The sequence below is a fragment of the Oncorhynchus clarkii genome, chromosome 20 (genome assembly GCF_045791955.1).
Source record: "Oncorhynchus clarkii lewisi isolate Uvic-CL-2024 chromosome 20, UVic_Ocla_1.0, whole genome shotgun sequence".
Taxonomy (NCBI): domain Eukaryota; kingdom Metazoa; phylum Chordata; class Actinopteri; order Salmoniformes; family Salmonidae; genus Oncorhynchus; species Oncorhynchus clarkii.
This window is the reverse complement of record NC_092166.1, coordinates 77,116,991-77,132,336: the sequence shown is the minus strand read 5'-3', so window position 1 is coordinate 77,132,336 and position 15,346 is coordinate 77,116,991. Positions and strand designations below refer to the sequence as shown.

At 40.6% G+C, this 15,346-nt stretch overlaps 1 protein-coding gene across 1 annotated transcript in view; it reads right to left on the bottom strand.

Moving 5' to 3' along the window:
* LOC139376933 (CUB and sushi domain-containing protein 1-like) overlaps positions 1-15,346 on the bottom strand; it is a 438,044-nt gene that overhangs the window by 167,328 nt on the left and 255,370 nt on the right. Inside the window, exons 4-5 of the mRNA XM_071119944.1 lie at positions 14,623-14,817; positions 13,442-13,649 (exon numbers count right to left, since the gene is read on the bottom strand). Coding sequence (XP_070976045.1) covers positions 13,442-13,649; positions 14,623-14,817 — 403 coding nt within the window. The remainder of the gene's footprint in view (positions 1-13,441; positions 13,650-14,622; positions 14,818-15,346) is intronic.

The window sequence follows — 15,346 nt, the reverse complement described above, 5'->3', positions numbered from 1 at the left end:
CTGGACCTTCAATCCAAGACAATGCAAGGGAGGTTTTGTTAGAATGAAATGTATGATCTATCTATTCTACAATCATTAAAATCCTTGTTTGTCAATCTATTTTACATTATAGGGGGGGGGGGGCAATAGTTTATAATGGCTTTATAACCTTATAATTTGATTGAGTAGTAGTAGTTATGAGATCATGATGTTCTGAAAACCAATGTGAAGTGGGTGCAACATTTTAAAGAAGAGGAGGGCTTTTATTTTATACAGTAGTTATTATATTGTTAATTCAGCTTTGGAAACACAATGTATGAAAGGTCATGAGGACATACATATCTACACTGATGACTTTTACTAGTATTTGATGACAATGGAGAACCCTCCACGCACATTCTACACATCGTCATATGACAAAATCCCATGGATTAAATATAATAACGTTTTGATCACACTTCAAGGAAGAACAATTTCTCAACAGTTGGACACTACACGCTTAGAAAAAAGGGTTCCAAAAGGGTTCCTCGGCTGTCCCCATAGAATAATATTTTTTGGTTCCAGGTAGAACCCTTTTTGGGTTCCATGTAGAACCCTCTGTAAAGGTTCTACATGGAACCCAAAAGGGATATTCTATGGAAACAGTCGAAGAACCCTTTTGGAACCCTTTTTTCTGAGTACAGCAGCATAGTAAAGCAGAAATAATGCAAAATGTCTTTCCAATACAAGGCACAAGGAAAAGGAGCAAGAATTAAAAGGAAATATGCTGCTATACTCTTAAAAAAAAGGATTCCAACAGGGTTCTTCGGCTGTCCCCATAGAATAATCATTTTTGGTCCCAGGTAGAAACCTTTTGGGTTCCATGTAGAACCCTATTTAAAGGTTCTACATGGAACCTAAATGGGTTCTTCCTGGAACCAAATAGGGTTCTTCAGAAGGTTATTCTATGGGGACAGAAGAAGAACCCTTTTAGGTTCTTATTTTTCTTAAGAGTGTACCTTACAATGGTTTTGCAAAACTTGCTGTCCATACACATTAATCAAAAATATCTGTTGTCACACATGAGGTGTCAAATGCATTCAACATCCATTATTCTGCCTGAGAGTTTATAAGACCTCTATCACCTTCAAAACTTTTTTGCACAATAACATGATTGGCATGACAGCTGACAAATAGAGCCATACATAAAGGGAGTTGGGTCATTGTGGCTTCTGTCAAATACAGTATGTTTCTGATGATCATATCCTAGTCTGAACTTAATTGGTTAAAAGGTGTCACGTGACATAATTTGTCGCCATGGAAGCACTTGACACATCTCCTTCATATCCATTGCTAAGTGACTAATGATGCTTCAGGGACACAATTGATACTCATACTGTATTGTGTGCTGTGTAATTTATAGTGGAACTGAGAGTGTTTTAACTGCTTTGCAGATATGAAACAAACAGAAAGTCATAATATCAGTCAAAAATATAAAATACCAGTTTATGCTACAAAACCAACTTTATAAGAGGTTTTAAAAATACATTTTAAAAAACATTGTTTGCTGCCTCCATTTGGGATGCACTGTTTAATTTTCAATGACTCAGTATTTTGGACAAAAACAGACTAATTTAAGGCTAGGAATTGATGCTCTTTTCGAGGCAAGCAACACTGAAGCATGCATGAGAACACCAGCTGTTCTGGATGACTGTGTGATAACGCTCTCGGTAGCCGATGTGAACAAAACCTTTAACCTCACTAGGGTACGTGGGACGGTAGCGTCCCACCTGACCAACATCCAGTGAAATTGCAGAGTGCCAAATTCAAAAACAGAAATACTGATTATAAAAAATTCAGAAAACATAGATAGTGTTATACATAGGTTTAAAGATTAACTTCTTGTTAATCCATCCACGGTGTCAGATTTCAAAAAGGCTTTACAGCGAAAGCATACCATGCGATTATCTGAGAACATAGCCCAGCAGACAAATCATTACAAACAGTAACCAGCCAAGTAGAAGAGTTATACAAGTCAGAAATAGAGATACAGTTAATCACTTACCTTTGATGGTCTTCATATGGTTGCACTCAGAAGACATTCATTTACTCAATAGATGTTAGTTTAGTTCGATAAAGTCTCTCTTTATATCCAAAAACCTTTGTTTGCGCATTTTCTTCAGTAATCCACAGGCTCAAACGCAGTCCCAACAGGCAGACAACAAATCCAAATTGTATCCGTAAAGTTCATAGATACATGTCAAACAATGTTTATATTCAACCCTCAGGTTGTTTTTAGCGTAAATAATCAATAATATTTCAACCGGACAATTACGTTGTCAATATAAAAGGTAAACAAGAAAGGTCCGCTCTCGGGATTGCACATGAAAAAGCTCTGTGACACTGTAGGGTCCACTCATTCAGACTGGTCTTACTCCCTCATTTTTCAGAATACAAGCCTGAAACAATTTCTAAAGACTGTTGACATCTAGTGGAAGGCATAGGAAGTGCAAATTGAGTCCTAAGTCAATGGATACTGTAATGGCATTGAATAGAAAATGACAAAAATAAAACAATCCTACGTCCTGGATGGATTTTTTTCAGGTTTTCCCTTGCCAAATCAGTTCTGTTATACTCACAGACAATATTTTAACAGTTCTGGAAACTTTAGAGCATGTTCTATTCAAATATATGCATATCCTAGCTTCTGGGCCTGAGTGGCAGGTAGTTTACTTTGGGCAAGATTTTCATCCAGAGGTGAAAATAGTGCCCCCTACCCGAGATAAGTTAAACAGACCAACATTCACAAAGCTGCTGGGCCAGACTGATTACCAGGATGTGTACTCAAAGCATGTGCAGACCAACTGTCAAATGTCTTCACTGACATTTTCAACCTCTCCCTGACTGAGTCTGTAATACCTACATGTTTTAAGCAGACTACCATAGTCCCTGTGCCCAAGGAAGCGAAGGTAACCTGCCTAAATGATTACCGTCCGTGGCACTCAAGTCGGTAGCCATGAAGTGCTTTGAAAGGCTGGTCATGGCTCACATCAACAGCATCCTCCCAGACACCCTAGACGCGCTCCAATTCGCCCACCACCCCAACAGATCCAAAGATGATGCAATCTTAATCACACTGCACACTGCCTTTTCTCACCTGGACAAAAGGAACACCTATGTGAGAATGCTGTTCACTGACTATAGCTCAGTGTTCAACACCATAGTGCCCACAAAGCTCATCACTAAGCTAAGGACTCTGGGACTTAACACCTCCCTCTGCAACTGGATCCTGGACTTCTTGACGGGCCGCCCCCTGGACCCATACAAATCAGCTGGGCTTGACAATCTGGACCCTCTATTTCTGAAACTATCCGCCGCCATTGTCGCAACCCCTATTACCAGCCTGTTCAACCTCTCTTTCTGAGATCCCCAAGGATTGGAAAGCCACGGTCATCCCCCTCTTCAAAGGGGGAGACACCCTGGACCCAAACTGTTACAGACCTATATCCATCCTGCCCTGCCTATCTAAGGTCTTCGAAAGCCAAGTCAACAAACAGATCACTGACCATCTCGAATCCCACCGTACCTTCTCCGCTGTGCAATTTGGTTTCCGAGCCGGTCACTGGTGCATCTCAGCCACGCTCAAGGTACTAAACGATATCATAACCGCCATCGATAAAAGACTACTGTGCAGCCGTCTTCATCGACCTGGCCAAGGCTTTCGATTCTGTTAATCACCATATTCTTATTGGCAGACTCGGTAGCCTCGGTTTTTCTAATGACTGCCCTGCCTGGTTCACCAACTACTTTGCAGACAGAGTTCAGTGTGTCAAATCGGAGGGCATGTTGTCCGGTCCTCTGGCAGTCTCTATGGGGGTACCACAGGGTTCAATTCTCGAGACGACTCTTTTCTCTGTATATATCAATGATGTTGCTCTTGCTGCGGGCGATTCCCTGATCCACCTCTACGCAGACGACACCATTCTGTATACTTCTGGCCCTTCCTTGGACACTGTGCTATCTAACCTCCAAACGAGCTTCAATGCCATACAACACTCCTTCCGTGGCCTCCAACTACTCTTAAACGCTAGTAAAACCAAATGCATGCTTTTCAACCGTTCGCTGCCTGCACCCACATGCCCGACTAGCATCACCACCCTGGATGGTTCCGACCTAGAATATGTGGACATCTATAAGTACCTAGGTGTCTGCCTAGACTGTAAACTCTCCTTCCAGACTCATATCAAACATCTCCAATCCAAAATCAAATCTAGAATCGTCTTTCTATTTCGCAGCAAAGACTCCTTCCTCCTCCAAACTTACCCTAGTAAAACTGACTATCCTACCAATCCTCGACTTCGGTGATGTCATCTACAAAATAGCTTCCAATACTCTACTCAGCAAACTAGATGCAGTTTATCACAGTGCCGTCCGTTTTGTTATTAAAGCACCTTATGCTCTAGTCGGCTGGCCCACGCTACATATTCGTCGCCAGACCCACTGGCTCCAGGTCATCTACAAGTCCATGCTAGGTAAAGCTCTGCCTTATCTCAGTTCACTGGTCACGATGGCAACACCCACCCGTAGCACGCGCTACAGCAGGTGTATCTCACTGATCATCCCTAAAGCCAACACCTCATTTGGCCGCCTGTCCTTCCAGTTCTCGGCTGCCTGTGACTGGAACGAATTGCAAAAATCGCTGAAGTTAGATGCTTTTATTTCCCTCACCAACTTTAAACATCTGCTATCTGAGAAGCTAACCGATCGCTGCAGCTGTACATAGTCCATCTGTAAATAGCCCACGCAATTTACCTATCTCATCCCCATACTGTTTTTATTTATTTACTTTTCTGCTCTTTTGCACACCAGTATCTCTACTTGCACATGATCATCTGATCATTTATCACTCCATTCTTAATCTGCTAAATTTTAATTATTAGCTCCTATGGCCTATTTATTGCCTACCTCCTCATGCCTTTTGCACACAATGTATATAGACTATTTTTTTCTACTGTGTTATTGACTTGTTAATTGTTTACTCCATGTGTAACTCTGTGTTGTTGTCTGTTCACACTGCTATGCTTTATCTTGGCCAGGTCGCAGTTGTAAATGAGAACTTGTTCTCAACTAGCCTACCTGGTTAAATAAAGGTGAAAAAAAAAGGTGGTAAGAGTAGGCAACAATACGTCTGCCACGCTGATCCTTAACACTGGGGCCCCTCAGGAGTGTGTACTTAGTCCTCTCCTGGAAAGGGCAGTGTGGAGTGCGATTGAGAATGCCTCATCTGTGGATCTGTTGGGGCGGTATGCGAATTGGAGTGGGTCTAGGGTTTCCGGCATGCTGTACCTTCGTTAGATTTTAGCTCATATTGCTCTGGCTAGCAGTAGTTGTTGATCTTGATGTTGTTGATGTGCATATAGGGAACGATAGCCTACCTTTTTATGGTTGTTTGATCAATAGGACTGTAAAGTTCCCAAATGTAAGAGGACTTAGCAACATATTTGCAGAAATTCATTCAGGTGTATTTTGTGGCTTTTGCCGAATGCGTTCTAATGATCTAAAGTCTCGCTGTTGGAACTTCCTGTAAACACACAGTCCAGTTCAATGAATGATGGCAGGCCTGTGTGGCAAATGGTTTGTTTGCATAAAGGCCTACCGTAGCTCTGATTGGCTATGGCGCACCGGTCTGCGGAGACTCCGGGTCCTGGATAAGACAGATGTTTTTATTAGGTTGTATTTACTGCAGTGTCTATTAATTGTCCAAAAGCACAGCCTTTTCCCCACACTATATTTCTAGATCATTTTCACAAATGCCTTAGTTAAAGCTTCTTAGGGATAGTCCCCTTTTTTTCAATTTTCTCCGAAATGACATATCCAAATCTAACTGCATGTAGCTCAGGCCCTGAAGCAAGGATATGCATATTCTTGGTACCATTTCAAAGGAAGCACTTTGAAGTTTGTGGAAATGTAAATTGAATGTAGGAGAATATAACACAATAGATCTGGTAGAAGAAAATACAAAGACAAACCAACCAGTCTTTTCTACCACAATCTTTGAAATGCAGAGAAAGTTCACAGTTCTAGCCATTACTCTGGTTGTAATTATGATAGTGTACACAAGATGGCAGCAGTGTGTGTGCAAAGTTTCAGATGGATAACTTGAAGTATGAGTGAACAACAATACTTTTAGTGTGAAGTCCCCAGGTACATTTGGGCAGATCGTGAAGGAGACATTCGCATTCATATTACATTTTTTTGCAAGAATATCATCAAATCTGTATACTTGGACTTTAATTGAGCTTTCCAAGTATTAGTAGCCATATTATAAGTTCAACATTTGCAAAACAACAAGTTTTCATAACTCTGAATATCCTTATAATTTTAGTCCAAAATTAAAAGGTATGCTGTCATACAAGGTTAGTAGCTACATTTGATATTTTCTGGATACTCCCGTAAAGCCCAGCTCATTGGCTGTCTAGCTAGCTTTGTTTGACTCCGATTGGTGCTTATTTGACAACGATACAGTCGTTCAAGTGATGACTGCCCGCGCCATCGGCCTGCCATGAAGGTGTTGCTCTCTAACCAAATATGGTGTCCTATAGGATATACTAAACCCCTAAGGATATAGTGAAGTCTTGTTACCTTCTAGGCTCTCCAAGGAATACATACGAATGTGATTTGACTCATTGAAACAACGTTTAGGGTGAGATTTTCACAGATTCCTTTCTTTGCAAATTGAACGAGTTGAAATACAAAATCAATCGTGCATGCTATCTGGACCTTTTTACGATATGAAAAATAATTTTATCTAACAAAACGACACTTCCTGTTATCTCTGGGACCCTTTGGATGATAAATCAGAGCAAGATTTCAGAATGTAAGTACACACATTTCACCTTCAGAGGTGAATTTATCAAACCTATCCCGGTGAAAAAAAGTGTTTTCTTGTTAGGAGCTCTCCTCAAACAATAGCATGGCATTTTTTGCAGTAATAGCTACTGAAAATTGGACAGTACAGTTATATTAACAAGAATTTAAGCCTTCTGCCGATATAAGACACTTATATGTACCGACATTTGTTGTTTCTCTAAAATCTGCAAACTTGACATAATGCGCTGCATGATTTACAGAAAAAATTGTGTCATCCTTCCTGAGGATGCATTTGAACAGATTTTAATAAGATTCCATGTTGCTAAAATGCTGTCAGTTCCACTTTAAGCAAGCTTTCGAAACTTCTGAAAATACCCTTTCGAAGCGAATATGCCATTTGGGTGACATCAACATTGATTTTAACAGCTCAAGTCGAAAATATCCCTTGTGCTGACGGTGTCTCAGGGAGAGTTGGGATACAAAAATATATATAATTCCAATTTACATGTGTATTAATACACACTTGTACATATGTGAAATAGGAACACATATAAGCACCCACCAAATTATAGTATTATTGGTTTAATTTGAATCACATTTATGAATGAAATAAATGATCTTGACATTGGCTAAAGAGTTCAATAATGAAATGAACATATGTATTGTGCTATGAAGAGTGACAAAATCTGGCATGACAGCTTGTCAGGCACCTGCCTGCCAGGATCATGTGGTGGAAATTGCTTCAGGAAAGCCTTTCAGGGAGCTCCCTAAGAGCATGATATGTATCAGGCATCAATACAGGAATTTGACCACCTGTCAGTTGTCAATCTTGTTCACCAAGTCTCATTCCTTCATGTCTGTTTGTATATCAATCACAAGTCCTCACCTCTTGTGTCAACGACGTATCAGTGACCAATATATAATATTTTATAATCGTATTCATTTGTCTGATTTTAATTAATTCAGACAGAAGCAGCCCGTCTGACATGGTTCCTCCTGGCACCAGGAGGCGGCAGAGACCGCCCTAGAGACTTTTATTGGACTCAGGCGTGTGTTATTATTTAATTATTGTGTCCCTGTTAAAAGAGGTGTGTTTTATGTGGTCCTTTGCAGAAGCTTGAATTGTTTACTGTGTGCGTTCTTTTGTGTCCTGAGTGAGTGGTTGAGACTTAGTGTTTGCTGTTTTTTCCCCCCAAGTGTACTGTGATCCTGCGGCTACTGTTTCTCAGTAAAGTATTATGTTTATCTTTAACCACTGATTCCTTGTCTGGTCTCTTCTCTGCTCCTGGGTCCAACCTCACCACGTCACACTGTCAACTCCATGTGATGTGTCAATATAAAGTCAGCAAAAAAGAAAAGTCTCTTTTTCAGGACCCTGTCTTTCAAAGATCATCAATAAAAATCCAAATAACTTCACAGATCGTCATTGTAAAGGGTTTAAACACTGTTTCCCATGCTTGTTCAATGAACCATAAACAATTAATGAACATGCACCTGTGGAACAGTCGTTAAGACAATAACAGCTTACAGATGATAGGCAATTAAGGTCAGAGTTATGAAACCTTAGGACACTAAAGAGGCCTTTCTACTGACGGACACCAAAGGAAAGATGCCCAAGGTCCCTGCTCATCTGTGAGAACGTTCCTTAGGCATGCTGCAAGGAGGCATGAGGATTGCAGATGTGGCCAGGGCAATAAATTGCAATGTCCGTAATGTGAGATGCCTAAGACAGCGCTACAGGGAGACAGGACGGACAGCTGATCATCCTGACAGTGGCAGACCACATGTAACAACACCTGCACAGGATCGGTACATCTGAACATCACACCTGTGGGACAGGTACAACAACAACTGCCTGAGTTACACCAGGAACGCACAATCCCTCCATCAGTGCTCAGGTTGTCTGCAATAGACTGAGAGAGGCTAGACTGAGGGTTTGTAGGCTTGCTGTAAGGAAGGTCCTCACCAGACATCACCGGCAACAACGTCGCCTATTGGCACAAACCCACCATCGCTGGACCAGACAGGACTGGCAAAAAGTGACCTTCACTGACAAGTCACGGTTTTGTCTCACGAGGGGTGAAGGTCAGATTCGTGCTTATTGCCGAAAGAATGAGCGTTACACCGAGGTCTGTACTCTGGAGCGGGATCAATTTTGAGGTGGAGGGTCCGTCATGGTCTGGGGCAGTGTGTCACAGCATCATAGGACTGTGCTTGTTGTCAATGCAGGCAATCTCAATGCTGTGCGTTACAGAGAAGACATCCTCCTACCTCATGTGGTACCCTTCTTGCAGGATTATCCTGACATGACCCTCCAGCATGACAATGCCACCAGCAATTCTGCTCGTTCTGTGCGTGATTTCCTGCAAGACAGGAATGTCAGTGTTCTGCCATGGCCAGCGAAGAGCCCGGATCTCAATCCCTTTGAGCACGTCTGGGACCTGTTGGATCGGAGGGTGAGGGCTATGACCGTTCCCCCAGAAATTTCCGGGCACTTGCAGGTGCCTTGGTGGAAGAGTGGGGTAACATCACAGCAAGAACTGGCAAATCTGGTGCCGTCCATGAGGGGGAGATGCACTGCAGTACTTAATGCAGCTGGTGGCCACACCAGATACTGTTACTTTTGATTTTGACCCCCCCCCTTTGTTCAGGGACACATTCCATTTCTGTTAGTCACATGTCTGTGGAACTTGTTCAGTTTATGTCTCAGTTGTTGAATCTTGTTATGTATGAATATTTACACATGTTAAGTTTGCTGAAAATGAACGCAGTTGACAGTGAGAAGACGTTTATTTTTTTGCTGAGCTTACATGTACAGTGGGGCAATAAAGTATTTAGTCAGCCACCAATTGTGCAAATTCTCCCACTTAAAAAGATGAGAGAGGCCTGTAATTTTCACCATAGGTACACTTCAACTATGACAGACAAAATGAGAAAAAAAATCCAGAAATCACATTGTAGTATTTTTTATGAATTTATTTGCAAATTATGGTGGAAAGTAAGTATTTGGTCACCTACAAACAAGCAAGATTTCTGGCTCTCACAGACGTGTAACTTCTTCTTTAAGAGGCTCCTCTGTCCTCCACTCGTTACCTGTATTAGTGGCACCTGTTTGAAGTTGTTATCAGTATAAAAGACACCTGTCCACAACCTCAAACAGTCACACTCTAAACTCCATTATGGCCAAGACCAAAGAGCTGTCAAAGAAACAAAATTGTAGACCTGCACCAGGCTGGGAAGACTGAATCTGCAATAGGTAAGCAGCTTGGTTTGAAGAAATTAACTGTGGGAGCAATTATTAGGAAACGGAAGACATACAAGACCACTGATAATCTCCCTCAATCTGGGGCTCCACGCAAGATCTCACCCCGTGGGGTCAAAGTGATCACAAGAACGGTGAGCAAAAATCCCAGAACCACACGGGGGGACCTAAGGAATGCCCTGCAGAGAGCTGGGACCAAAGTAACAAATGCCTACCATCAGTAACACACTATGCCACCAGGGACTCAAATCCTGCAGTGCCAGACGTGTCCCCCTGCTTAAGCGAGTATGACAATGATCCCAAACACACCACTCGGGCAACAAAGAAGTGGCTTCGTAAAAAGCATTTCAAGGTCCTGGAGTGGCCTGGCCAGTCTCCAGATCTCAACCCCATAGAAAATCTTTGGAGGGAGTTGAAAGTCCGTGTTGCCCAGTAACAGCCCCAAAACATCACTGCTCTAGAGGAGATCTGCATATAGGAATGGGCCAAAATACCAGCAACAGTGTGTGAAAACCTTGTGAGGACTTACAGAAAACATTTGACCTCTGTCATTGCCAACAAAGGGTATATAACAAAGTATTGAGATAAACTTTTGTTATTGACCAAATACTTATTTTCCACCATAATTTGCAAATAAATTCATTCAAAATCCTACAATGTGATTTTCTGGATTATTTTTCTCATTTTGTCTGTCATAGTTGAAGTGTACCTATGATGAAAATTAGAGGCCTCTCTCATCTTTTTAAGTGGGAGAACTTGCACAATTGGTGGCTGACTAAATACTTTTTTGCCCCACTTTACATGAGAGAAACCCCTCTTATTGAATTCTAACTACATATACAGATGTGAAATGCTTGTGAGATGGTTGCTTTATTGTAAATGGGATATTATGTGACATAACTACCAATTAATTTGCCATAATTATATTATGCTGTTTACTGCATCGGATGTAATTGATCACCCAGCTGTGTGCAAACAAAACACATACCGAAAGCAAACATGCTGCTGTTTTTCGACGCCAACCCACCACTGGTGTGCATGGCCAAAGAGCTCTATTTTCATGTCATCTGACCATAGCACCAGTTCCAATCCAAGTGCCATTTATCTAACAAACTCCAGGCGGTGCTATGGTCAGATGACATGAAAATAGTGCTATAATGCCATCCACATCAGTGGTGGGTTTGGCAGAAGCATATTCAGAAAAGTACCTCAAACCTTTGGTAAAATAAGTCTAGTGGTTTGTTGAAGTCCAGGAAAATTATACTATTCAGTATAAATATTACTTGGGAGTCAAAGCAAATACTACATGTTGCTAATTAGATATAGTTGTTCCATGAATAGAGTGCCTTTCATGCCCTTCAGACATTATATGCGTATGTTTGATAAAACACTACATTTAACAGTTGGCTCAAATACATCTATGCTGTAACTAATCTAAACCATATGAAACATTTCAATAGCAGTGTGTTTTCATTAAAACAATTTTAAACCATTTAACCCCAAGATTTTCCCTCGTTTTCACCATCATTGTAAAGTCCTAGCTATTTTGTTGCTTTGGGAAAGTCATATCTAAAGATTTTTAATGTGAATAGTGATACATTTACATTTGTCCCCCAGCTTTAAAGTCAACCCTATACCGTGAGCTAAACTCTTGTTTCAATCTGGTAAAACTATTCCTTTAAAATATATATTTTTAACAAATAACATTTCAAATAATATTCAAAGCATATGCAGAAATGTACTTGGGACTTTCAACGGGACTTGAAACCCATTGAAAACCTGTGGTTTGAATTCAAGATGGCAGTCCATAAGCACAGAGAATGGATATCCATTATCTGGAAATATTCTGTATGGAAGAATGGTCTAAGACCCCCCCCCCCCCCCCAATGTGTCCTCCAAACACATACAACATTTTAAGAAAAGGATTCAGTGTCATTAGCCTGAAAACAGGGGTGCCAATCATTTTGACCATTTTTTTATTTTTATTTTACTCGTTAACAAAATATTTCTCTGAATTTCCCAACTTTTTGGAGTATACAATATGATTTATTATATCCAGTCTTTTTTGCTCATATTCATCAATAGTTATGGACCCCATTGTATCATGAGATGGTGCAGTAATGCAGATATTCATAAAAAGATATATACAAAAATATGTTTTATTGTGACATACACCAGATAGGTGCAGTGAAATGTGTTGTTGTACAGGGTCATAGTAGTACGGCACACTTGGAACAAATTAGGGGTTAGTGCCTTGCTCAAGGGCACATTGGCAGATTTTTCACCTTGTCAGCTCAGGTATTTGAACCAGCCACATTTCGGTTACTGGCCCAACACTCTAACTGCTAGGCCATTATAGGCCATCATATCATGAAACTAATATGATATCGATATTGTACTGAACATTTTTACTGACATTTAAACAGATTTTCCATATCGGTGGTGATCACTAGTGTTATAGTGTGGACACTATATAAATAATTACATTGAATATGTATTGTACTTACCTGCAGTATAGTATGATTGCTATTCATGTGTGCATGGTTATTATTGCCAATGACTGTGACCTTTCCCCTTGGATGATGTCATCACCCCGACAGATCTGTAGAATGTGACTCTACCACATGTTGAGTGGGCTGTATCGTTTGGCTGTATTTGCACCGTTTGTACATGGCTGTACACCTTTTATTTCTTAAGTTGAAAGTAAAGGAAAGTAATATTGAAATGCGTGTGGGCATTCCTTGTCAAGTTACCACAAATAGTGTGAAGGACATGGAATGAGGGTGTCCTAAAATGGACACATTGTTTTTAAATGGAATTCCCTAACAGAAATGGAAGCCTAATCAACAGTCTTCACAGGTAGTTTCAACAGTCTAAACAGGCTGTGTATGTGTTTAAATACAGATATTTCATCCCATTCTGCTCAGAACACACTATAGTGCTCTGCATTGCAGTAGCATTCCGTTGACAATAGGCCTTGAATATTATTTTGTCAAGGAATTCTCAAATGAACCGGTTATTGAAGTGTCAGGTTTCAAGACCTGAAATGTCTCAGCTCTTGACAGGACAAACTTAAACATTATGATCTATTCTCCAAAAGTGGTGTGAGGTCCTGTACAAATTTAGTGACTCATGTTTGCATTCTCTCAATGGAAAATAAAGGTCTGTTATTGACATACTGGGATCAACTGTATAACACAAAAACACTAACTTAAATAGCTTTCATACATTTGTGAATCACCATAAATTACTTTGCTAGCAATCAGCAGAGCAGTGATGCCATGACAGTTGCCACCATTAGAATACAAGGAATTAGGTGCTTTAATTATATTGTGTTTGTTAATTACTTACCATATTGATGGTGCCTCAGTCCCACTTATCTCCAGGAAGTCGTATCTGTCTTCCAGCTGGAAATCGCTGAAGACTAGGGCGATGGTGTCCCCTGGTTCAGCCAGAATACTCCATGTGCAGTCTGCATTATTCTCATACTCTGAGGGGAAGTGTGGACTTGATATTGTCCCTGTTGTTCCCCTCAATGTCCCACCACAAGCTCCTTCAGCTAAAATTAAGAAAATAAGTGAGACAAAATTGCATTACTGACTGGGTCACAACTTGCTCTTCTAAAATAAATCAGTCTCGACTGAGTCCTGACTCTCTATTGTTTCAGCTCCTATTGAGTGGACAAATATTTACTAGTAAGAGATGAAGGTTTTACAGCAACTAAGATTGGCCTTGTTCCTGACACAAGATTGGCAAATCTGTAAAATAAATGTGGTTGTTGTTGCAAGTTGAACAACCAAAACAGTGGCCATTGGAAGCTACTGCCTTGTGACCTTCCTAAGACCTCTAAAACCTATGATTTGATACTTCAGGTTCAAGGATAATCCAGGCTAAACACAACTAAATGATGATCCAGGATCAACACAGCTAAATGAAGATCCAGGATCAACACAACTAAATGACGATCCAGGATCAACACAACTGAATGATGATCCAGGATCAACACAACTAAATGACGATCCAGGATCAACACAACTGAATGATGATCCAGGATCAACACAACTAAATGACGATCCAGGATCAACACAACTAAATGACGATCCAGGATCAACACAACTAAATGACTATCCAGGATCAACACGACTAAATGATGATCCAGGATCAACACAACTAAATGACGATCCAGGATCAACACAACTAAATGACGATCCAGGATCAACACAACTAAATGACTATCCAGGATCAACACAACTAAATTATGATCCAGGATCAACACAACTAAATGATGATCCAGGATCAACACAACTAAATGACGATCCAGGATCAATGCAGCTAAAAGATGATCCAGGATCAACACAGCTAAATGATGATCCAGGATCAACACAGCTAAATGATGATCCAGGATCAACACAACTGAATGATGATCCAGGATCAACACAGCTAAATGATGATCCAGGGAATTTCTTACCCTCCAAATAGTATTGTAAAATAATATGATATTATATGTAAATACACTACAAACTGTGTCTTACCCCGACAAAATGGTGCTGGAAAGTCCCACGATGCACCGGTACCTGGACTCACAATACAAGTGAGTGCAGCATGTCCCTCCAGTATATATCCCATGAGACAACTGTAACGGATCTTGTCTCCAATGTTGTACCTTGTTCCATGAATTACTCCTTTTGGTATCAACCCTGGATTTCCACATGTGTGACTTGGTAGCACTGAAAAACAAAACAAAAGATAATACTTTTAATTCCATGGCAGATCCCAGTGTTATTCTGTTGTCGAGTCTAGCACAGGGCTTTCCAAACTTGTTTTAGGCCGTGAACCTGTTTTGGCATAAAAAATTCTATGAACCAAGAGCGATTATTTCTCTCACGACTCCACAATGCTTGTCCAGCACCAAGATAATTTCAGGTCCTCATCACCCACAAGAATATAAGAGTTCCATACTCAACCACCTCTGTTCTGTCACAACAGTGGAGTCAACATCCATCTTTCACAAAGACAATTTGAAGGTCAATTATATAATATTGTGTAGTTCTGCTACTCAGTTTTTATGGTTACATTTACGGTTCCACTTTATTTGTACACTGAACAAAAATATAAACACAACATGCAACAATTTCAAAGATTTTGCTGAGTTACGGTTCATGTAAGGAAATCAGTAACTCTATGGATTTCACATGACTGGTAGGGGTGTGGATCAAAAAAACAGACAGTATCTGGTGTGACCACCATTTGTCTCAT